Here is a 24,690-nt window from a genome sequence, read left to right as displayed (position 1 = left end):
ACGCATTTTGCTTCACGGGACTGTGGCACGGTAGCATAGTGGTTACGTTACAGCGCCAGGGTCCCAGGTTCGATTCCTGCTTGGGTCACTGTCTGTACAGAGTCTGCACGTTCTGCCTGTGTCTGCGTGGGTTTCCTCCGGGTGCTCCAGTTTCTTCCCACAAGTCCCAAAAGACATGCTTGTTAGGTGAATTGGACAGACTGAATTCTCCTTCCGTGTGCCCGAACAGGCGCCGGAGTGTGGCAACTAGAGGCTTTTCACAATAACTTCATTGCAGTGTTAATGTAAACCTACTTGTGACAATAATAATGGGGCAGCACGTTAGCATGGTGGTTAGCATAAATGCTTTACAGCTCCAGGGTCCCAGGTTCGATTCCCGGCTGGGTCACTGTCTGTGCGGAGTCTGCACGTCCTCCCAGTGTGTGCGTGGGTTTCCTCCGGGTGCTCCTATTTCCTCCCACAGTCGCGAAAGACGTGCTTGTTAGTTGAATTGGACATTCTGAATTCTCCCTCCATGTACCCAAACAGGTGCCGGAATGCGGCGGCTAGGGGATTTTCACAGTAACTTCATTGCAGTGTTAATGTAAGCCTACTTGTGACACTAATAAAGATTATAATTATTATAACATTAACTATTGATTTCCTTGCTCCTATGTGATAAAATTGACATTAACATTTCAGTGGAGGATTTTCAAAATTATACATAAGATGATCCAATCTCCCCTGGCAGCAGGAAAAGTCCAACCTGGCCAATTACTGTCATATCAGTCTATTTATGATCATCAGAAAAGTGATGGAAACTGTTGTCGATAATTCTTTCAAGTGACAAGTCAGCAATAACCTGTTGCTCAGTGACATTCAGTTTTGTTCCACCTGGGCCACTCAGCTCCTGACCTCATTACAGCCTTGGTCTAAACATGGACAAATGAGCTAAAATCCCAGAGGTGAGGTGAGAGCGACATCAGGCATCAAGGAGCACAAGTAAAATTAGAACCAATGGGAATCGGGGGAAAACTCTCTGCTGGTTGGTGTCATACCGAGCACAAAAGAATATGGTTGTGGCTGTTGGAGGTCAATCAGCTCAGTCCTGGGCCATCACTCAGGGAGTTCCTCAGGGTAGTGTTGTAGGCACCGCTATCTTCAGCTGCTTCATTAATGACCCTTCTATCATAAATAAAGAACTGCGGCAGATATTCACTGATGATTGCATAATATTCAGCACGATTTGCAATTCTTCAGGTACTGATGTATCCATATGAAGCAAGACCTGGTCACGATTCAGGCGTGACCTGATGACTGGCAATGACCATGTCCAACAAGAGATGATCTAGCCACCTTTCCTTAAGATTCAATGGCATCACCATTGCTGAATCCCACACTATCAACATCCTGGGGGTTACCACTGACCAGATACTGAACTGGACGATCCATGTAAATACATTAGCTACAAGAGCAGGTCAGACGCTAGGAGTTCTAAAGCAAGTAACTTACCACCTGCCTCCTGTAGCCACCGAAGTTGGCCATTCCCTCAATACAAAATGGAGGAACGCAAAGCTTGCAGGTTAAAATGGACAATGTCTGCAGCACAAGCAGGCTGCACCAAGCCAACGTGTATTCTGTCTGCTAAGAGAGCAGACAGCACCGAAACAAACATTCCGCATACTAATGAGCAATCTCCGGGATAGTTAACATAGCAATGGAACGATCCCAGGGACAATCGACACAAATAGAGAAGTGATTGCAACAGTGTATGAGAAACCAGACACCCCAGCACCAGCGGGGTTCGAAAACAAAGCACCTGAAGGCCCACCCAGTAGCCGAGAGATAGCCTCAGTATTGGGGGGATTCAAACAAATCGATTGGGAAGAGACCCGATCGATCCCCAGCAGGTAAAGGGGTCCGCCCAAAAGGGCGCGAAGCCCTAGGACCTATAAAAGACAGGTCCCACACTTAGTTTGTTCTTCTTAATCAGCCCTCCTCTCTGGACCAGCATCTGGACCAGCTTTTACCAAAGAAGACCTTGACCGAGAGAGAGGAGAGGTTTGGGACAGCAGCTGCCAGCAAGTAAGTGTCTCACAACGATCCCTACCAGTGATAGACACTCCTGACCCCTTTTTAACCCGTACCAACCTGAAGTCTGCAGACCAGAGCAGAGCAAGAGGCCTTGTCCCCTGATCCGGCAGTTCCCTTTGAGTTAAGTATTGGTTTATTTAGTGGTAGGAAAAGTTTAATCATCTTAGCGTGTGCATGGGTAGTATTATAATTGTATTATAATAAACTCAGTTGTTTGAACTTACTAATTGGTGTATGGTTTTATTGCTTTGAACTTGACCTTGAAACTTGTGGCGGTATCTTAACGATACCTGGCGACTCCAGAGCTAAGTAACGAAACAGAGCCAAATTGAGTGTTAAGCACACTCACCCAGAACGAGCAACACTCCCTAAAGTGCCCACCCAGAAGGCATAAGTCAGGAGTGTGATAGAATACAGCCTTGCTTGGATGAATACAGCTTCAACAACACTTAAAAGCTTGATACCATCCAGGACAAAGTGGCTTCTTGACTGGCACCCCATCCACCACCTTAAACGTTTACTTCCACCACCAGTGATGAACATTGGCAGCAATACATCCCACTAAAGGTGCACTGTAACTCAGTCAAGCTAATTCTGCAGTACCTTCCAAACTCATGAGCTCTATCACCTCGAAGGGTAAGGCAGCAGGTGCATGGGAATGCCGCCACCTGCAAGTTTCCTTGCAAGCTACACACCACCCTGACTTGGAACTGTATCACAGTTTTTCCACTGTCACTGGGTCAAAATCCTGGAACTTACTTCCAAACATCACTGTGGGTGTGCCTACACCAATGAGATTGCAGTGATTCAAGAAGGCAGCTCATTACCACCTTGTCAAGAGCAATTCAGAATGGGCAATAAATACTGGTCCTACTAGCAATGCTCACATCCAGTAAAACAATTTTTAAAAAATCATCACTATCTATAGGTAAATGATTAAGTAAACAAACTAATATAATAACCTATTGCAATTTGTAAAGTGTTCAACTCTAACTTTCTGACTTTGCATAAACAATTAAACGTTTCAATCTGTTCCTACTTATTGCATATAAATCAGAGAGAAATAGAAAAGCTACATGATTGTAAAGAAACAGTTACATAACAGAACTTTTGGCATTACTTCCGGATCATTTATCCCCAAAATGTACCTCTGTAAGAGGAAAACCCAGACGTTGCTCCTCTTCAACCAAACAATAATGAAGAGCAATCTGATGGTGAAAACAGCCATATCGCATTTTCTGGTCCCAAAGTTAAAATACATTTGCATAAGCTTGGACTGCAACATCCTTTACAGAAATAGGTTTGGATACAATCATACGGCCTTCCCACAGGATCCTGAACCATACTGCTTGCGTACACAAAGCGCCGGACACTAACATTCCAATGGAGATGAGAATCTGGTTGGGAAACCTGAAATGTTTTTTTTCTATCTGCAAAAACAAATTTCCTCTGCCTTCCCAAACCTTGGCTATTTTTGAACAGCCTTTTCATGGGTTGGGAAGATGTTGGATGAAAAACGCACCCACCTTCCATCTGAGGTCAGGGTTACCATTGTGAGGACCATAGAAAACTTGAATTTGTTTTTCCAATTAGCTTTGTGTCTGATACAAGTTTTAGACACCCCCCAAAAAACTGTCAGGTTTGAGAGTTTGTGGTTATTGAGTGAATCCTGCTGAGGAATTAGTAACATTTTCCCAGGTGATAAATGTTAAATGCCATGACACTTTCAAATATCACTATTAAATGTTGCATTTAAATGTAGATGTATTTTTTATGTAGTGACTGATCACAATGTTCTGCCTTGCAATGGTTAAGTTGAACATTAGATTGACCAGCAGTGTGTAAGTGTTGGCAAATATATAGCATTTTCCCAGTGGAGAAAGTGCCAGGAAGTACATGCAAAATTGTAGCAAATTTCACCTGTCCTGCTTTGGACTGTGATTTAAATGGCCAAAGACATTGCAAATTTAAAAAGTGAAATTGTCCTGCTGTTAAAAGTTTTAAAAATCCCACCAGTTTCATTTAATTTATTGACTGAAAATCTGCTCTGAAATGGAAATGTAACACTATCTATTCTTTAAGTTCCAGGGTTCTTTGGAACTGGAAAATAATATTTTGATAGCTGAGGTCATTATGAATACTTGGTTCAGTTCTGAAAGTTGATAGAGTACTTAGCTCAGTAGATGGTCTTTTGACAACTGCTCAGGGGGTTGACAATTTTAAGAGTTTTTCAAATATAATGAAGTTTCTTACCACATCATTATTTATTTATACAACTTAATGAGCACTTACGGAGGTTTACCTTTTAACTGACAACTAGTTTATTTACTTTGCAATATGACAGATGTTCGAATAAGAGTTTTGTTAGTTTGTGACATGTTTAAATTTTTCACCTGCATTTTAAACAACTCCCATTGCTATTGCATGGTTCTTGAGGACTGTACATTGTGGATATTGGGTGAGCGGTTCTGGAAAGTACACGAGGGACATGGAGGGGCTATGGGGTGGTTGGAAAATAGGAGGGTAATGGAGGGACATGCAGAATATGAGGGGACATGTAGGCGCATGGGGACATGTAGAGGCATGGGGGATATGAGGGGGCATGGGGGACAAGGAAGACATGTGGGACCAAGGAGGACATGTCGGGGAATGGGGGACTTGTGGGTCATGGGGGACGTGTGGGTCATGGGGGACGTGTGGGTCATGGGGGACTTGTGGGTCATGGGGGACTTGTGGGTCATGGGGGACGTGTGGGTCATGGGGGACGTGTGGGTCATGGGGGACGTGTGGGTCATGGGGGACGTGTGGGTCATGGGGGACTTGTGGGTCATGGGGGACTCGTGGGTCATGGGGGTTATGCTGGGGCACAGGGATATGAAGATATGAAAGGGAATGGAGATATGTGAGGTTTAGTGGGCAAACAAATGATATTGGTAGCTGGGTTGCTGTTATCAAGACCCGAGGTGGGTTTTCTAGCCAGCCAACCTCAGCACCAGTATTCCTCCTCATTGTACTTGGCAAAACCCAAACTGCCTGCATTCATCTCTCAGAGACAAAAAATATGCCAGGAATGAGATTCAGAGGTGGGCTCGCATTTCCGAGGTTGGAAAGTGCCACAGGACCAAGAAGAAAAACTGTTACCCAATCTCCTGAGTAGTCGAAGAAAATGCATGGTATTTAAATATCAGGAATGCTATTCCAAATTTAAGACAGCAGATCGATTAGAAATGATGTCCCCCATCACTACCCGCTCGTATATCTTGGCATCACTCCAGTTGTGCAACACTGAAGCATCATAATAGCAATTCTATTTATCAAGTATAGTGAAGTAAATAGGTAATATGAACTGTAATTCAACGTTTTCTCATATTAACATTATCCATTTTATTAATATTTTAATTCCACAAGTAATTCTGTAATTAAATGAAGGTCATACCATACAGCAATGTAATCATTCACAGGTTCCGTCTGCAGCAGAGTAAAGTTGATGTAAACCCCATGTCCTGAAGGTACGGTAATTAGCCAGCTACAATCCTTTGAATTTGGGTACTCATTGGGAAACCCAGGGGAGTAGATGGTGCCATTCCGTGATGTTATGTTCAGGCTGCAAGGAGCTTTAAAACAAACGTGACACAATTTGCCAAGGTGTCTATTAGTACAATTTTAAAAAAATACTTTAACTTACATCAAAACAAAACCTCATTTTTCGGTACGCCTGCTGTTGACCCTGCACTCTTCAATGAACCAGGGTTGATCCTCTGGCTTGATGGTAATGGTAGAGTGGGGGACATGCCAGGCCATGAGGTTGCAGATTGTTGTTGAATATAATTCTGCTGCTGCTGATGGCCCACAGCACCTCATGAATGCCCAGTCTAGATTGCTAGATCTGTTCGAAGTCTATCCCATATAGCACAGTGGCAGTGCCACACAACACAATGGAGGGTATCCTCAATGTGAAGACAGGACATTGTCTCCACAAAGGCTGTGTGGTGGTCACTTCTACTGATACTCTCATAGACTGACGCATCTGCAGCAGTCAGGGAGGATGAGGTCAAGTATGTTTTTCCTTCTTATTGATTCCCTCACCACCTGTTGCAGTCCCAGTCAAGCAGCTATGTACGTTATGACCCAGCAAGTTCAGTCTGTGGTGGTACTACCGAGCCACTCTTGGTGATGGACATTGAAGTCCCCCACCCAGAGCATATTCTGTGCCCTTGCCACCCTCAGTGCTTCCTCCAAGAGGTGTTCAACATGGAGGAGTACTGATTCATCAGCTAATGGTGGCTTGTATGTGGTAATCAGCAGGAGGTTTCCTTGCCCATGTTTAACCTGAAGCCATGAGACTTCATGGGGTCCAGAGTCAATATTGGAGGACTCCCAGGGCCTGTCCTGCTGGTGAGACATGAAATACCCAGGAACAGTGGTAGTGGCTCTGGGACATTGTTTGTAAGGTATAACAATGTCAGACTGTTGCTTAACTAGCTGTGAGACAGCTTTCCCAACTTTGGTACGAGCCCCCAGATGTTAGTAAGCAGGACTTCATAGGGCCATTAGGGCTGGGTTCACCGTGTGCCTGGGTCAATGCCGGGTGGTCTGTCTAGTTTCATTCCTTTTTTGTTTTCATTCTGGTTGCTAGGTCATTTCAGAGGGCATTTCAAAGTCTGGGTCTGGAGTCACGTGTAGGTCAGACAAGGTAAAGGATATTAGTGAACCAAATGGGTTTTTACGTCAATCGACAATGGTCATGATTAGACTTTCAATTCCAGACATTTTATTGAGTTTAAATTTCACCACCTACCATGGTGGGATTCAAACCCGGGTCCCCAGACCATTATCGTGGGTCTCTAGATTGCAAGACCAGCGACAGTACCATGATGCCACCACCTCCCCGAATAGGAACATAGGAATTAGGAGCAGAAGTAGGTAATTCAGCCCTTCGAGCCTGTTCCGTCATTCAGTCAGACCATGGCTGATCTCTTCCTGGTCTTAAACTACCTCCCTACCTGTTCCCCTTAACCCATGAACCCATTTTTAAAAATCAGACATATATGTATCTTCTTCCTGAAATCATTTAATGACTCAGATTCCACCGCACTATGGGGCAGCGAGTTCCACAAATCCACTACCCTCTGCGAGAAGTAGTACCTCCTCATCTCAGTTCTAAATCTACCACCACTCAACCTATATGTGACCTCTCAACAAGTTTTCCTTGTAAGGCGGAACATTTGGTTTCTGTTTACTTTATCAATCCCTTTTATTAGTTTACACACCTCGATCAGATCCCCTCTCATTCTTCTAAACTCCAGCGAGTATAAGCCCAAACTGTTTAATCTCTCCTCATACGCAATTCTCTCATCCCCGGAATCAATCTGGTGAACCTCCTCTGAACTGCCTCCAATGCCACCACATCCTTCCTCAAATAAGGAGACAAAACTGGACACAATATTCCAGATGTGGTCTCACCAATACCCTATACAATTGCAACAACACTTCTCTACTTTTATACTCCAGTCCTTTTGCAATAAACACTAACATTCAATTTGCCTTTTTAATTACATTCTGTACCTTCATACCGACTTTCTGCAATTCATGAACAGACACCCAGATTCCTCCGGCCAAATGCATTTTGAGTCTGCTTTCCATTTAGCTAATAATTTGCCTTTCTATTTTTTTGACCAAAATGGATAACCTCTCACTTATCCACATTAAACTCCATCTGCCAAATTTTGGCCCAATTTGTGAGCCTATCGATATCCGTCTTGAAAATCTTTATTTCCTCTTCACTGCCAACTTTCCCAGCTATTTCAGTATCATCTGCAAGTTTTGCTGTGTTACATTCTGTCCCTGCTTGCACTTCATTTATGTAGATTGTAAACAGTTAAGGTCCGAGGACTGACCCCTGCGTTACCCACTAGCGACCGAGAAGGACCCATTTGTCCCGACCCTCTGCTTTCTGTCAGTCAGCCGATTCTCAATTCAGTCTAGTACTCTACCCCCAATCCCCATGCCGACAACGGTGGATTAAACTTTGTATTTCCAAATGTTCAGTTATCCCCCTCCTTAATGGTATATACCAGCAACTTCCCCACCACAGAGGTCAAGCTAACCTGTCTATAGTTTCCTAAATTTTTGAATAGGGGGTGTCACATTAGCATGCTTTTAATCCACCAAGGCACTTCCAGAATCTTGAGAATTCTGAAATATCATAACCGATGCATCCACTATCTGCTGCCACCTCTCTTAATGCCCTAGGGTGCAGGCCATCAGGTCCCTGCTCATTTCTTTTCATAGTTTATCTTAGCTCTTTTAATGTTAATTTTGTAGTCTTTTGCTGAACCTTAAAATTCATAAACTTAACACTAGCTTTTGCAGTATGGCATGCCCTAGTTTTGGTGTTTATGTCTTGCTTGACATTCTTATTTAGCCATGGAATATTTTTCTTCCTTTTACAATTACTTTTCCTCTCAGAAATATACTTTAATTGAGAGGTATTCAATATATCACTGAACATCCACCATTGTTCCTCAACTGTCCAGCCCTCAATTATTTGTGCCAAGTCTACTTGGGCAAACTCAGTCTTCAGGTCTTTGCCTAACGTTAAAACTCTAGTATTGCACACTGTCTTCTCTTGCGCAATCTGAATTGAAATTCTGGCATGCTGTGATCACTCCTTCCAAGAGGATCCTTAATGACAAGACTATTTATCAACTCTTCTTTGTTACATAATACTAAATCTAAAATTGCCTGCTCGAAGAAACAATCGCTCATGCACTCTGTGAAATCTCTCTTGAGGCTACCCTTGCCAATTTTATTAGTCCAGTCAACATGCATATTAAAATCATCTACGATTACCATTGTGCCCTTCTCACGAGCCCTTCTTGGCCGGGATTCTCCCGCAATCAGTGGGGCGGGCCGTACCGGCGCCAAAGAGTGGCATGAACCATTCCGGCGTCGGGCCGCCCAGAAGGTGCGGAATCCTCCGCACTTCCAGGGGCTAGGCCGGCGCTGGAGTGGTTGGCACCGCGCCAACTGGCGTCGAAGGGCCTCCACCGTCCGGCGGGAGTTGGTGCATGCGCAGGAGCACCAGCGTGTTCTTGTGGGGGGGGTCGGAGAATCCCGCCCCTTATTTGTTTGTTTATACTGTGGCCCACTTTGGAATTATTGCTCGGGGACCTGTAAATTACTCCTGCCAAGGAGTTTATTCCCTTGTTTCTTTTATTTCCACCCAGATCGATTCAACATTTTGTCCCTTAGTGCCAATATAATTTCTTAATATGCCTAGCATTTTGAACTGTAGTTTCAATCATTACATGACACAGCCAAGATCATCTATGAATATGCAAATATTTGCTAGCATTAAAGTAAAATAGTACTAAGGAAAAAGATGAAGATATTAGTCACTACAAGATTTACATTTTCTAGATGTGGGGATCAATGGAAACAATGGACTAGATTCATCAAGCCACCAATCTAATTGCTCATGTGTATCGAACTGAGCACTATTTTGGTAATCGTTGCTGCACATTTATTGAAGATTTTAGTCTCAAGGATAACATGGAAATAGTTAATGTTTAAGAATTCAATAGACCGGCGGGTCTAATGGTCTGTGAGGACCATGGATCTTGTGGAATAATGTGAAAGTATTTACTGAACATAGACAACTTCATGGGTAGCTGACTGCCTAAGGCAACTTGGTCAAAAGTAAATAAATGGGTGGCACCAGAGATCATGCTATGAGCCGAGAGGTGAGTACAGCCGCCACATGTGCAATGCAGAGTTGAATTGGCTATATGAGCTAAGTGGGTTCTGTATATGGAGGAACATTGAAAAGTATGTGAAGACCCCCACATAGATCTGCATTTGCGAAGACTGGTGTTGAGTTCACCTTTTTCAAAGTAAAAAAGAATTCCTTTGAAAATATTTAGGTACGAGACACTTGGGACAGAGACTTTACCGACCTCATCCACAAGGGTCAGGTTGGGGTGGGGGCAGAGGGAGCCGACCACATATTCTGGACTTCCACACATTGTGGAACTTTTAAGCGTACAGTACATATCTTTGACATCATGGATCAATTTTTCCACTCAGAGGCCAAGTATGACTGATCAATGGACCTCCAGTCACCACAGCAGCAAGTCCGTGCTAATGTCAAAAAGTGGGCGACAGGGAGCTGGAAATGTGTGCATGTTGGGAGGGGGAGGGGTGGGGAGGTGGAACGGATCCAGCATAAGGGATGTGATCAGTGGTGGTGGAGAATGGGGGAAGAAAGGAGAAATGCCAATCCAGGGTTAGCTCAGAAGGGGCAGAGATCTCTCCATGGATTTGCACTACCGCCTTTTACTCAATGACCCTCTAGTTTTTGAAGAGTTACTGGGTCCATTTTGGCACTTCCTAACTCTAACACTTGTGCGGTTCCTTGAAATACTGGAGATGAAAAAGACTGCAGAAGGTAGTCAGCTTGCCAGCCCACCATAACTGGCCAGGAAATCTGGAAATCGGACACAAATGTCGGTGAAATAAAAAGCCACTGACAAATATGCTGCTGTACCTTCCAGGTTCCCAATGCACTGGTGCAGGTCAACCCTGGTGGCAAAAGGTCAAAAAGTTAAAATTCAGCTGCGAAGGTCTGGGAATATACAATACTAAATTATCGCACCAATTATGACCTCTGAGGAACTAAGAAATGAAGCAATACACAACAGGCTCAGGTAATTTTTGTGGAAAAAAACTCCATTTAGCTGGTAGGATCCATTTCAGTCAACATCCCTAAATTCTGTGAACAAAAGTAATAAGTCTCTAGGATACAAATTGAGTCAATCAAACCGTGCAGCATGCCCAAATACCTGTGCTGATGATTCCTAATTGACCATTTTTCTCCTATCATGCTGTGAAAAATGGGATGCTGAAATTAATCTGAAATGCTACTTAGAATGATATTGTACATTGTACATCTAAGTGATAACATAGGCTCTTTTCAATTTTTAGAAATTGAAGCGCATTATTTTATACATGCAGCTAATACTCTCTCAAATGAAATCTTCTAACCTTAAATTACTTACCCATATGAGTAAAATCCGTTCTGATGGTCTTATGCAAAACCAGTTACATTATTATCAGTGGCTATAAAGTGGGAGAGCTTGATAGATAATGCATTTTCTAAATATAAAACTTTATACTTTATGTGACAAGAATGAATCTCATAACACGGTAACCATGCCATACTTTTTCAGTTTGTTCTCTATAAGGTTGGTTAATAACCAGTATCTGAAAAGAGAAATTAAGATTGCTTCTCACAGCATAGATTTACATTTCAGTGATTTTCAAATTAATATTTTTGTATTTAGGAGGGAACCATAATCATGGGAGATGAGGATAGGAGGATGGGGGACAAGCACACAGGGAATCCAGCCTATATTGTTTCTCTGGATAGTGTCATGTCAATAGGGCATGAAAATAAATCGAAAACTGTATAGATTAAAGTTTTGTTTTTGCTATTTTTAAGATTCCTGCTGAACCAGAAAGATGATTGCTACAAGTCAATACATAGAACATACAATGCAGAAGGAGGCCATTCGGCCCATCGAGTCTGCACCAACCCACATTAAGCCCTCACTTCCACCCTATCCCCGTAACCCAATAACCCCTCCTCACCTTTTTGGACACTAAGGGTAATTTAGCATGGCCAATCCACCTAACCTGCACGTCTTTGGACTGTGGGAGGAAACCGGAGCACCCGGAGGAAACCCACGCAGGCACAGGGAGAACATGCAGACTCCGCACAGACAGTGACCCAGCGGGGAATCGAACCTGGGACCCTGGCGCTGTGAAGCCACAGTGCTATCCACTTGTGCTACCGTGCTGCCCCAAATACATTGCCCTTTACTTCTGGAAGCTTCCAACAGGAGTTGCAAGAACAAAAGAATCTTCCTCTCATTGTGAAACCTCTCAACCAATTGTAAGGACAGAAAATCACAAAAGCGGGGACGGGCAGATCAAAACTCGTTATCACTTCAGAGTTGTTAACAAACCCATCTCACATCTGAAATTATCCAGGTCCATTTTGAAAGGGGACCAGTGAGGGGGACAATGGACCTTATTTCCATCTGACAATGCTTATTGCTTTAGTAGAGTCTAAGGGCCTGTCTAGATAATGGCTTCCCAACACAAGAATCGCAATATGCACGGCAGCTAAAGGTAATAGCTGGGACACTATTAGCCTGAAATCAACACCAGTTCCAGACAATAGATACATATCCTTTTTGACATCATTGTGGAGAAAGAAGGTCACATAACTCGAGTGACCATTTTGAAATTTCCAGATTCCCTTGAGAACTGAGAAAACCTCTGCCTGCTGTTTCACATCAACTGGAAAGAATGCAGCAGGTCTGCAACAAACCAAACAGCTGGTCACCATCTTTCAACTTCTTGAAAAGCGTCTGATTTTTAAAAATCTATGATTACTGCCTGCCAACCAGTCCAAGCACAGAAACTCCATCATCCCGCATCGTCATTCATTTCAAGGGCTCTAATGATTTTGTCTCCAACCAGCAACTCATCTGGACTGAATTCTGCTAAGAAGGAAACACCGTCTGGCCTTTGACTTCTCAGGCTTCGGAAATGACATGAATTAATATTCATTTCTGTGCATCTTTTATTGTTGCTGTCCATAGTTGTAAATCTTCCTTTTTCCTATCACCCCTCACTATATATGTGTGTATGGATGTATGCATGTGTGTGCGTATGCAAGTGTGTGATTGCAAGTATCTCCCAATTATTAAATTGGACCAGACAAACCGAGGTATTGAGGAAACACACCATACTGTATCTTTAAGAATAATTAAAAACTAACAATATGGACAGGCAGGAAGAAGATAAAGAAGTTCAGTTTTTCTCCCTCCTGTCTGTAACACTTGGGTGTGTCACCAGCACAACCTAGTAGCTCAGCGACCAGGCTCAGAAATTAGAGATTTGAGGTTTTTACTAAAATATCACAGAGTATTAATAATTCCTTTGACACCAAAAAATGGGTATGCATTTGAATATAAAGGGTGCCCAAGAATTTATTTAATGAAAAATGCTGAAATATCACATGGAGTTCTAGGTGCCCCCTTGTACAAACAATGAGTGAGATCCTCCGGCTATTTCCCGGCGGGATCTTCCTGATGGCCGACAGAGCAAACCCACGGTGTCTTTCCCAGCAGTGTGGGGTAGATTCAAGGGAAATCCCATTGATTGCCATGGGACCAGAAGATGCCAATAAGGGCAGGCCACCTCCCGCAGCCGAGAAACACGCCATGGGGAGGCTGGCGAATCGCGCCCAAAATGGAAACATTGTCTTAAAGATTGGTTCAAAAGTTAGCAAACCTAAGGTTTTCCAAAATTTAAATTATGTTAACTTTATAAGCTGTGTTAGGTTGTTTCTTTTGGTTGCCAATTCATGACTAGAATGATGATGGAGAAATATATCAAGAATGTTAAAGCAATGCAACGATTTTTGATACTGAATTAACAAGGTTGAAAGCCTGTCATGGCAAATTATGAAATTAAATTCACAAACTGAAATGATTTATGGGCCCCAGTGAAAATACCCATGAAAATAAATTGGAAAAATATAATGAGAAAAACATGCAGCGCTATGGGGAATGAGCAGGGGAATGGAGTTAATTGGTTAATGCTTTTAAAGAGCCAACACAGGTACAAAATGGGTCGAATGGCCTTTTTATTTGCTGTACGGTTTTATGAAAACTGCTAGACTGTGATTAAACCTAGTTGAACAAATGGCTTAAATGAGTTGAAAATGTTGAAAAGACCAAATCCATCTTCTTCATAAACGCTGCACCCTCAGAACTGATTCCAGCCCACCTCCCACTGTATCATGTTTTATACATTTCTTGGAATTCTTTGAGGATGTAACAAGTAGGGTGGAGAAAGGGGAACTAATAGATGTAGGTTTTTTGGATTTTCCAAAGATGTTTCATATGGTGCCACAAACATTTACTACACAAATTAAGAGCTCATGGTGTTGAGGTGTGAAATTAACATGGATAGAGGGTTTCCTGGCTAACAGCAAACAGAGAATCAGAATAAACGAGTCATTTTCAACTTGAGAAACTGTAAATAGCAGATGCCACAGGGATCAGTGCACGGGGCCTCAACTATTTCTAATCTATATTCAAGAATGAAAGGACTAATTGTATTGTCGGCAAATTTGCTAAAAATACAAAGGTAGGGAAGAAAGAAAAGTGTGAGGAGAAAACAAAGAGTCTGCAAAGGGATATAAATAAATTAAGTGTGGGCAAAAATGTTTCAGATGAAGAATAATATGGGAAAATATGAGGCTGTCCACACTGGCAACATGAATAGAAAAGCAGGATATTATTTAAATGGAGAGAGATGGACAGATGCTGCAGTACAGAGGGATGTGGATCTACTGCAGGGTCAGTTAGCTAAATGACTAGTGTGTGGTATAGAATGTTGCAAACAACATGGATGGGTCAAATGCTTGTTCTGTCTGTGATAGTTCCTGCAGGCTGCCTCCTAGACTTGAAGCAGAGAGGTTCCCCACAAGCTAGATAACCATTAGCCTCTCTTTAGCAGAGAGAGCTGTCTATGGTCCCATTATAGAAGAGATATTTTAACTGTCAGGTGTAGGTTGCCGTGACACTTGCCCACTTTGAGTGCCTCAGTCGCCCAGAAGTTAATTCTGTAACAGAGTTCAAAAGCTCACTCCAACAAATTTTGGCTACTGTCAGTCTCAAAAATGAAATATTATTTTAACTTTACGAAGAGATTGAAGAATTAAATGACAGCTCTGCAACCTGGTTAAACCAGGAATCCACAAAAGAAAATGCAAGTGGTATTGTTAGTGACATTGAAGGAATTGTTCAAAGGTTTTAATAATGCACTGCTGCTTGATTACATTGGGATACATTTTAAAAATCAATATTCCCAAAGCAGAATTGCATTTGATTGAAGGGGAAATTGTCTAGTCTGAACAATCGACCACACTACCATCTTCGATATTACACCATCGGATAACTCAATTGAGTCGATGCATAGTTGAGAAACGGAATATGGAAGGAAGAAATTGTACGTAGAGTGTATGTGTTCCAAAATGCAACTCCAAAATTTGGAAAATGTACTAAATGAAGTAGCAAAAGTCAATGATTTCCAGAGGTCTGAGAATTTCCACAATCCCCTGAAACAGAAAGCTTACAACTTCATTATTGCCCAGGCCCCACCTGCCTGGATTTGGGTGGATGTAAAAGATCCCAAAGGAACATTCTGAAGAACAGGAGCACTATCCCTGGTGTCTTGGTCAATACTTATCCCTCAATCAACTTCATAAAATCAATTAACTAATCTCTGTAACATGGCTGTTTGCAGGAGTTTACTATGTGAAAACTGGCTTCATTTCAGAAAGTACTTCATTGGTAATAAAGTGCTTACAGATGGAAAGTGCGATAAAAATCCAATAATTTTTTTAAATTCAGAAAAGTCTTCAAATACACTTGCATTGACCAGTGGCATTTAAAGTTGAGTATAACAGCCAGTGATTTGTGAACTAGATCAATCAACACAGTTTTCAAATTTCTCTGCATTTTATTTTAATTTTATTTCACCCGAACAATATTGTGCCTGCCTGATTTATGGTCAAGAACAGACATATAAACCAGCCCGAGGACTCTACCTATGACTATGTTGAACAATGATCAGTTTTGCGCCACATTAATGAAGTTTTAATATGCAAATGACATAGTAATGAATGTTCATATCTAAAATGTTGTTTTGTATAGATCGATGGTTTTGAAGAATGTTCTTACTGCATGGGTACATCTTTGGGTTTTTATGATGGATAATTGCCTACAGTTAACAAGTTACTAGCTGACACCTGGAAATGCATCTTATACTTCCTAAAATGCAAGAAAACATTTACCTATCTAATATCTAGGGAATATTGAAAACCAGGAGTTCAAAACAAACAATCTTAGTCACTGTGCTCTAGATTACTGTAATATATCACAAGTTGTCATAGATCATCTTATCTTTGGGAGGTGAAGAATTACACACTTCATCAGACCATCGCTCAGCCAATAAATCACAAGACAAAGTTATTGAAGAAGAATGTGTAAATAAGCAGTACACAGTGAAAACAGTACAAGCCAAAACTCCTCACCCTGAGAGTATTGCTTGGGCATAAATCAAGTAGAGGTAACATAACAGGAGATGGGTGATGGAACTTGAGGATACCAGGTCTCTATTCAAAACCCTACCCTGTCCCAATTTGCACTGGTGCCTGGACACGCATGCTGTAAAACTCCTAGACATCACAAGAATACTCTCTGACATTAGAACAGGAGGCCAATCCCAAAGCGGACAATTCTTTAGTCTCGGACTCACTACCTCTGAGCAACTTAGATTTCAGGATGTCCAGAGTGGGGACCCTCCTCTAAAGATCCCCTGAATAGGGGGACCGCCCACAGGCCCCTCTCCCCAGAAACCCTCCAGAAATGAGACCTCTGTCAGGAACCCCCCAGAAATGAGACGCCTGTCAGGAACCCCCCAGAAATGAGACGCCTGTCAGGAAGCCCCTGAGAAATGAGACCCCTGTCAGGAGCCCCCCAGAAATGAGACCACTGTCAGGAACCCCCCTGCAGAAATGAGACGCCTGTCAGGAACCCTCTAGAAATGAGACCCCTGTAAGGAACCCCCCCAGAAATGAGACCACTGTCAGGAACCCTCTAGAAATGAGACCCCTGTAAGGAACCCCCCAGAAATGAGACCACTGTCAGGAACCCCCCCCCCCCCCCCCCCCCCCCCCCCCCCGCAGAACTGAGACGCCTGTCAGGAACCCTCTAGAAATGAGACCCCTGTAAGGAACCCCCCCAGAAATGAGACGCCTGTTAGGAAGTTCTCCAGAAAAGAGATTCCCATCTGGAAGCTGGAGAGCCCTCACAGAGGCAACGAAAATAAATCACTGTTGTCACACTTACCCGGGCATATACCTGCTGGCTCAGAGCAATGACCCCATGTAAATTCCTACCAGTGGCGAGCGGCAGAGAATTTCCCCCATTGTTCCAAATATCTTTGATAATATTACAAAAATATTTTAAAAAGCAGACCTTCTCTCTTATAGTTGAGTGTAATAGATAGTCAATCATGTAAAGCTTTGAAATTGAATGGAATAGTTAACTCCTTCGTCTGCCCCAAACACACAACAAATAAGAGATAACCCTCATTCAGAGATCATTAAAACCCACACACAAATGCACTGTCAAGATCCATATCGATAATATATTTATGCATCGCAGCATGCAGAATTAGTCAACAGGATTCAATTTTAATCCAATGTTTATTCTGAACAGAGTAAACAAATAACCTGTCACTAAATATGATTACTTTCTGTCACATTGTTCCCCCAGCATTTTTAAGGAGCCTCACATGTGAGTCTGGTGCCACGCTGGTGGAGCATACCCGAAGGGCCAAATAGCCTAATTCTGCTCCTACATATTATGGTCTTATGGACAGGGTGTATCGTGATTGGCATGTCACAATATCCATCTATGTCTCACTAGTCTCAGACATCTACCTGCTGCATGAAAATAGGCTAAACAGACAGGCCACTCATGCTCAACATCTCTCCAACCTTGGTTTTGCACTAGATTTGGCTAGTTTGTGGTAACTCACCAAGGGTCCTTCGACAACATCTTCCAAACTGACAATCTCCACCACCTAGAAGGATAAGGAAAGCAATCTCATGGGAACACCATGAACTGCAGGCTCCCGCCCAGCAACACTCATCCAGAACCATGGCCGGGATTCTCCCCTACCCGGCGGGGCCGGGGGTCCCGGCGTACCAGAGTGGCGAGAACCACTCCGGCGTCGGGCCTCCACAAAGGTGTGGAATTCACGCACCTTTAGGGACTAGGCCCGTGCCGGAGTGGCTCCCGCTCCGCCGACTGGCGCCAACGGCCTTTGGCGTCCCACCGACTGGCGTCAGGGCTGGCTGAATGGCCTTCGCCGGTCGGCGTGAGTCCGCGCATGCAACGGAGCGTCAGCGGCCGCTGACGTCACCAGCAGCGCATGCGCGGTGGAGGGGGTCTCTTCCGCCTCCGCCATTGTGGAGGCCGTGGTGGCGGCGGAAGAAAATGAGTGCCCCCAGGGCACTGGCCCGCCCGCCGATCGGTGGGCCCCGATCGTGGGTAAGGCCACCGTGGGGGCACCCCCCAGGGTCCGATCGCCCCGCGCCCCCCCCAGGACCCCGGGGCCCGCTCGCGCCGCCTGCACCCGCCAGCACCAGTGGTGATTTAAAACACGTTGGCGGGAGAGGCCTGACAGCGGTGGGACTTCGGCTCATCGCTGGCCGGAGAATCGCCGCAGGGGTCCCGCCGACCGGCGCGGGGGGCCCGCCGGCTGGCAGGCGTGATTCCCACCCCTGCCGATTCCCGGGTGGCAGAGAATTCCGGCCACGGTGGGGGCGGGATTTACGAAGGCCCCGGGCAATTCCCTGACCTTGCGGGGGGTCAGAGAATTTCTCCCCATTTTTCCGTCCCTTCACTGTTGCTGGATCAAAGCCCTGGCACTCTCTCGCTGACAGCACTGTGAACCACCACACACGCACCAGACCCCCCATGTTGCATTGGGCCGGCGCGCTGAAGTCCCCCACGCATGCGCGGGTTGGCGTGGCCCAACTACGCATGCGCGGGTTGGCGCGGAACCCATTTGGCACTGGGAAGGGAGGCTGGAGCGGCATGAACCGCCTGTGGCCGCCAGAATCGGTTGTCCCCCCCGCCCATTTTGCGCCGTCATGACACGCGACTGCGTTCACGACGGCGTGAACACCGTCTCCATTTAGGAGAATTGTGCCCCTTGTATCCCAACCTCAGTGATTTATATTTGGTGGTTAGCATGTCCAGTGAAAGGTCATTTTAAAGGGTCCAGTTAGGCGCAGCAGGAGTGGTGTCCCCAGAGGTTGCTGGTACATTGAAAGATGTGAGTTTGACAATAGGATCTCGATCTTCCCAAAAGGGAACAAAGTTCTTGAGTGAGCACGTTTAGCTGCGTATTTCCCAGCACTCGCAGCGCCGAAAAACACATGGCTATTCAACACGACTCGCTTTGAATAAAGCACCAAAATGGGGAACACGCAGCCGAGGCAGCATAGAGCCCCGTTTTGTAGAGTAGGGAGCTCCGTTGGCGGAACTCCCTGTTGTAGCGCAGGTGTACAAAAAAAATCCCCTCATTCCCCCAAGTCTGAATGCAACATGGGAGGATCCCCCAACCCCCAATCACCCAGGGCGGGCAATCCCAGCCCAATCGCACACATTCGCAAAAAATGCCAGCTTGGCATCTTGGCAGTGCCAACCTGGACGTGCCCCTGCCAGCTGGCAGTGCCACCTGGGCACCTTGGCAGTGCCGGGATGACTACCCTGGTGGCACTGCCGAGGTGTCAGGCTGGCACTGCCAGGTTACTGAAGTGGCACCAACAGTGCCAGGGCACCACCCTTCCCAAAGAGCATGCTAAAAACTGATCCCATCCATTGTGGGCAAGGTTCTCCTTGCAACATCTCGCGAGATTGCACTGAATCTCGCGAGATGTTGTGATCCGAGTCGATCCTGGGAGCGCGGTCTCCCGGCTTTCACCGGCCCATGCTGCGCGGAGGCGAGATGTTTTTCTGGCGCAGAATAGCTGGAAGAGCGAGCCCTAGATTTCCTGGCCAACATTCCATTAGCCATTTTGATTGTTGCTTGTTCCTGTGTATTAATTTTTCAGGATTTTGGTACTTAGATGCACATATATATCTTTGCTCATCTAGATTACCTAGTTTTGCATTGTACTGTTAGTAACAGGATATTGCACACAACAAATGATTCATGTTCAGGGATGGGTTAACACACAGGCCTGTGGGGACTGTGTCTAAAGGGCTCCAGTCAAATAAAGGACTGCTGGTAAAACTTACCGCAGTGCACAAAATGTGCAAACAGCCACTGGAAAATTTTTATTTTAATGCAGCCTTCAAACAATCTAGAGGATGTTGGTGGGACCACATCTGGAGTATTGTGTTCAGTTTTGGTCTCCGTATTTGAGGAAGGATGTGGTGGCATGGGAAGCAGTTCAGAAGAGGTTTACCAGATTGATTCCGGGGATGAAAGAGCTGACGTATGAGGAGTGATTAAACACTTTGGGCTTATACTTGGCTGGAGTTTAGATGGCTGGGAGGGTATCTGATTGAGGTACATAAAATACTAAAAGGGTATGGCACGGTGGAGCAGTGGATAGCACTGCTGCCTCATGGTGCCGAGGTCCCCTGTTCGATCCCGGTCCTGTGGAGTTTGCACATGCTCGCCGTGTTTGTGTTGGTTTCGTCCCCACAACCCAAAGATGTGAAGGGTAGGTGGATTGAATTGCTCCTTAATTGTAAAAAAATGAATTGGGTACTCGATATTTTTTTTTTTTAAATACTAAAAGGGATTGATAAATTAAACATAGACCAAATGTTTCCCCTTATAGGGCAATCAGATGTCATTTACATAGGTTCAGAGACGGTTCATTTAGAACTGAGATGAGGAGGAACTACTTGAAATGAAATGAAAATGAAAATCGCTTATTGTCACGAGTAGGCTTCAATGAAGTTACTGTGAAAAGCCCCTAGTCGCCACATTCCGGCGCCTGTCTCGCCCAGGGTGGTGAATTTGTAGAACTCGCTACCCCATAGTGTGGTGAAATCGGAGTTATTAAATGGTTCCAAGGAGATAGACATACTTTTGATTAAAAAAACAGGTGAAAGGGATATGCGGAACAGGTAGGGAGGTGGATTTGAGACCAGGAAGAGATCAGCCATGATCTGATGTAATGGTAGATCAAAGAGCTGAATTTCCTACTTCTGCTGTTAATTCCTTTGGGATTCTCTTTTCCTGATAGTACACCCCTGTCCACAGTTTCCCGGCGGTGTGGGGTGGCTTCCATGAGAAATCCCATTGACAAGCAGTGGGAGTAGTGAATCCCGCCACCAGCGAACGTCGCACAGCTAAGAAACATGTGACTGGGGGAACCAGATAATCCAAGCCATTTGTGATTACTCACAGAATCTGACAAACCTTGCGCTGGACAAGGCAACATCCACTGAACAAGAAAAGGAAATTTTGCAGCCCAATCAAACATAATCCTTCCGTGCATCTTTAAACTGTTGGTTATAAGGGGAAGAGGAGGAGCCGAAGAATGCAAAACAAGATGGTAGATGAAATGCAAAGGGGGCTAAAAGATGAGTTGAGAAAGTACCTTCACATTTTGGGAATGGATGGTTCCAGTTCCTGTTGATCCCATGGTGGCAAGTGAGAACATGCTGCCCAATCAGGATGTACCCAGGGTAGCATTCAAATGATATCGACTGTCCCACGCTATAATCAGAATTGATGATGAAGCCATTTTGAAATGGTTGCGGATCAGGGCAGCTTTGAAGTTCATAGGCTAAAACAAGTCATAAACAAAATGTTAATATAATATAACATAAAGATAATCAACTGGGAAGGCCATAGGAAGACCCTGAGACATCTTACAAGTTACATCCATCTGAAGTAACTATATTCATGAACATCGAGTCCTTCCCTTTGTGCCAGAGGAATAAAAAGTTTTTTTTTTAAATCACATAAAGACCAATTTTAAATGTTTACAAAGGCATTGAGGTTTAGAGTTTTGCTATGTAATTCCTTTCATGTCTGAATCTTAGAAAGTGAGTGAGCATAGGCTATCACAGTGGTACAGTGACCCTATAACATAGGGCGGCATGGTGGCTAGCACTGTTACCTCATATCGCCAGGTACCTGGGTTCAATTCTGGCCTTGGTTCACTATCTGTGTGGAGTTTGTACGGTCTCCCCATGTCTGTGTGGGTTTCCTCCGGGTGTTCTGGTTTTCTCTCACAATCCAAAGATGTATGGATTAAGTGGGTTGGCCTTGATAAATTGCCCCTTAGTGTCCAGGGATGTACAGGTTAGGTTTTACGGATAAGGCCTGGTGGATGGGTGAGTGGACATTGGTAGAGTGCTCGTTTGAAGGGTCGGGCAGACTCAATGACCTCCTTCTGCACTGTAGGGATTCTATATTCTATATCTACATCACACAAACACAAGAGGAGGCATTACTGAATTTCTTTCATACAGCTCCTCATGGAGATGGGCAGCACGGTAGCACCGTGGTTTTGCACAGTTGCTTCATAGGTCCAGGGTCCCAGGTTCGATTCCCGGCTTGGGTCACTGTCTGTGCGGAGTCTGCACGTTCTCCCCGTGTCTGCGTGGGTTTCCTCCGGGTGCACCGGTTTCTTCCCATAGTCCAAAGATGTACGGGTTAGGTGGATTGACTATGCTACATTGCCCTTAGTGTCCAATAAAGGTTAGTTGGGGTTATGGAGTTAGGGTGGAGGTGTGGGTTTGGGTAGGGCGCTCTTTCCAAGGGCCGGTGCAGACTCGATGGGCTGAAAGGCCTCCTTCTGCACTGTAAATTCTATGACCCAGTTAAATTGGCACTGGGCACAGGATTAAAAGCAAGTTATGTGTCACAATCAATAGATGCACAGCTACAGGACAGAAAATTGAAAAATAAAGAGATAGAAATAACTTTAAATAGAGGTTTTTTTTATGTCAATCTCCCTTCCCTAACACAAAGTGTGTGGTGCCAGGATACAGAGAAAAGACGAGGCACTCTACTCCCACTGCACACTTCTGCCTGACAGAAATCTTATTAGTTTCCCAACCTGAGCTGGAACCCTTGAGTCTCCAACTTGCATCTGCTGAACTTTAAAGTCTTTAGCAATTAAAATAATATACCAGATCATTAAGCTGAAACACAATTTTGAAAAGAATGGCTTCAGCAAGAAAAACCACAGAGAGAAAATAGAAATTTAGTGCGTTACATTTCCCTCAGCACTTGCTAAAGCAGTGAGTGGGTGTAATTGATTTTCATGTGGGCGCTCTAGAGTCAGGACATTTCGTTATGAATTCACATCATGCATCTAAATCAAAAACATTTGAAAGTTTTGCAGGGTTTTATTTTTCAGTTCTATTTGCGTTTCATGCTGCTTTACTCATCACTATCTCGCTCTTGTAAAATGGTTGAAATCTGCCTTTTCAAAATAACTTTTTTTTAAAAAAAGTATTGTTTTCCCACTGGAAGCTAACGTACAGAGTATTCACTTAGGCTCTCACATTTAATCAAATAAATAATGAAACTTCATTATGAGACACAACATAGATCCCACAGATGGTCAGGATGCTTTTTCTGACTCAAGCGCATTTCGGTTAATTAATGTGAGACTTTTTATTTTCGTGCCCACTGAAAAGTACGAGAGATATTTCTGACATCTCTCATGGGCAAGCTACGAGAGGTGATACTACAGAATAAAATGGAACTAAGGCGAGAGAAAAGGTGTTAGTTAATTAAAAGCTGCCAGCATTGATTTGCAAAAGGCAAGTTGTCTACCACAAATTTCATAATAATAATAATAGTCGCTTATTGTCACAAGTAGGCTTCAGTGAAATTACTGTGAAAAGCCCCTAGTGGCCACATTCCGGCGCCTGTTCGGGGAGGCTGGTATGGGAATTGAACCAGCAGTTTAGCCCACTGTGCTAAACCAACCCCAATTTAATGATGTGCATTGAGGAGAGAATGTTGTAGATGCTGTTTATATGAATTTCCAAAACGTTTTTGATTCAGTGGCATGTTCATGAAAATCGAGGTAGATGATATTAATGGGAATGAGCAGCATAAAATGTTCGATACTCCTTTCTTGACAATTCATAAATTCTTTTAATTTCTTTTTGCTTTTATTCTTCTTGTTCAGTTTGAGCTTTGTCCATACGAACATACAGATTAGGAACAGGAATAAGCCTGGTAAACACTCTAGTAAAAGTCGTGGGTCAGGTAAACTCCATGATACACTTTGGGGTTCTCTAAACCCTGGCCCACAACATTATCTCTATCTCTCACAAACACATTCGCTCACATTATCTCACACACACATTTGGTGAACAAATTTGTGAAAGAAGGGCTGCAAAAAGGGCAAAGAGGTAATCATAAAGTACTTAAAATCGGTGGATTGGCTACCGTTAGAATAGGAACTGAATATTTTTCCATGGATTCCACCAGACGCTTGCCATAATTCTGGCAAGACTGAGTTCAACGACTCCAAGTGGGAGATGTCAGTGTGAAGGCACCGCCGGTTGCTAATTGCACTTCACCTGAAAGGATCTGGCGTACTTGGACTGGATCCCAGTAAACGGAGAAATATGATACATACTGACCTTCAGGTAGTCACAAGTAGATCAACTGAGGGGAGATAGGGGATTGTTTTGTAGCCACAACAGTTGTAGAGTGGAGCTGTGAACGAAGAATTTTTTTATTGCAATCTGATTTTGTTCCTTCCCCAGCGCAATGAAAAGGAAGTTGTCTGAAGTATTGGCGATGGCGGAATTGTGTTCTTGCTTCCAGGGGACCAACAAATGATTCACTTAGTTCCTTGAGGCATTCTGTGCCAGAAATCTATAGGTCATGGTGCAAGTACCTGCTGCCCCCATGCAATTACGTTACCCTACACTGTCCATATAAATTCCAGTAAGATCAGAG

At 44.1% G+C, this 24,690-nt stretch overlaps 1 protein-coding gene across 1 annotated transcript in view; it reads right to left on the bottom strand.

Moving 5' to 3' along the window:
* Window positions 1-24,690, bottom strand: part of LOC119967641 (CUB and sushi domain-containing protein 1-like) — a 2,889,858-nt gene that overhangs the window by 272,666 nt on the left and 2,592,502 nt on the right. Inside the window, exons 42-43 of the mRNA XM_038800434.1 lie at window positions 21,353-21,541; window positions 5,510-5,687 (exon numbers count right to left, since the gene is read on the bottom strand). Of these exons, the coding sequence (XP_038656362.1) occupies window positions 5,510-5,687; window positions 21,353-21,541 (367 nt within the window). The remainder of the gene's footprint in view (window positions 1-5,509; window positions 5,688-21,352; window positions 21,542-24,690) is intronic.

This window comes from Scyliorhinus canicula, chromosome 6 (assembly GCF_902713615.1).
Source record: "Scyliorhinus canicula chromosome 6, sScyCan1.1, whole genome shotgun sequence".
Taxonomy (NCBI): Eukaryota; Metazoa; Chordata; class Chondrichthyes; order Carcharhiniformes; family Scyliorhinidae; genus Scyliorhinus; species Scyliorhinus canicula.
Note: the sequence above shows the minus strand (reverse complement) of the source record. Positions and strands in the feature narration are given on the sequence as shown.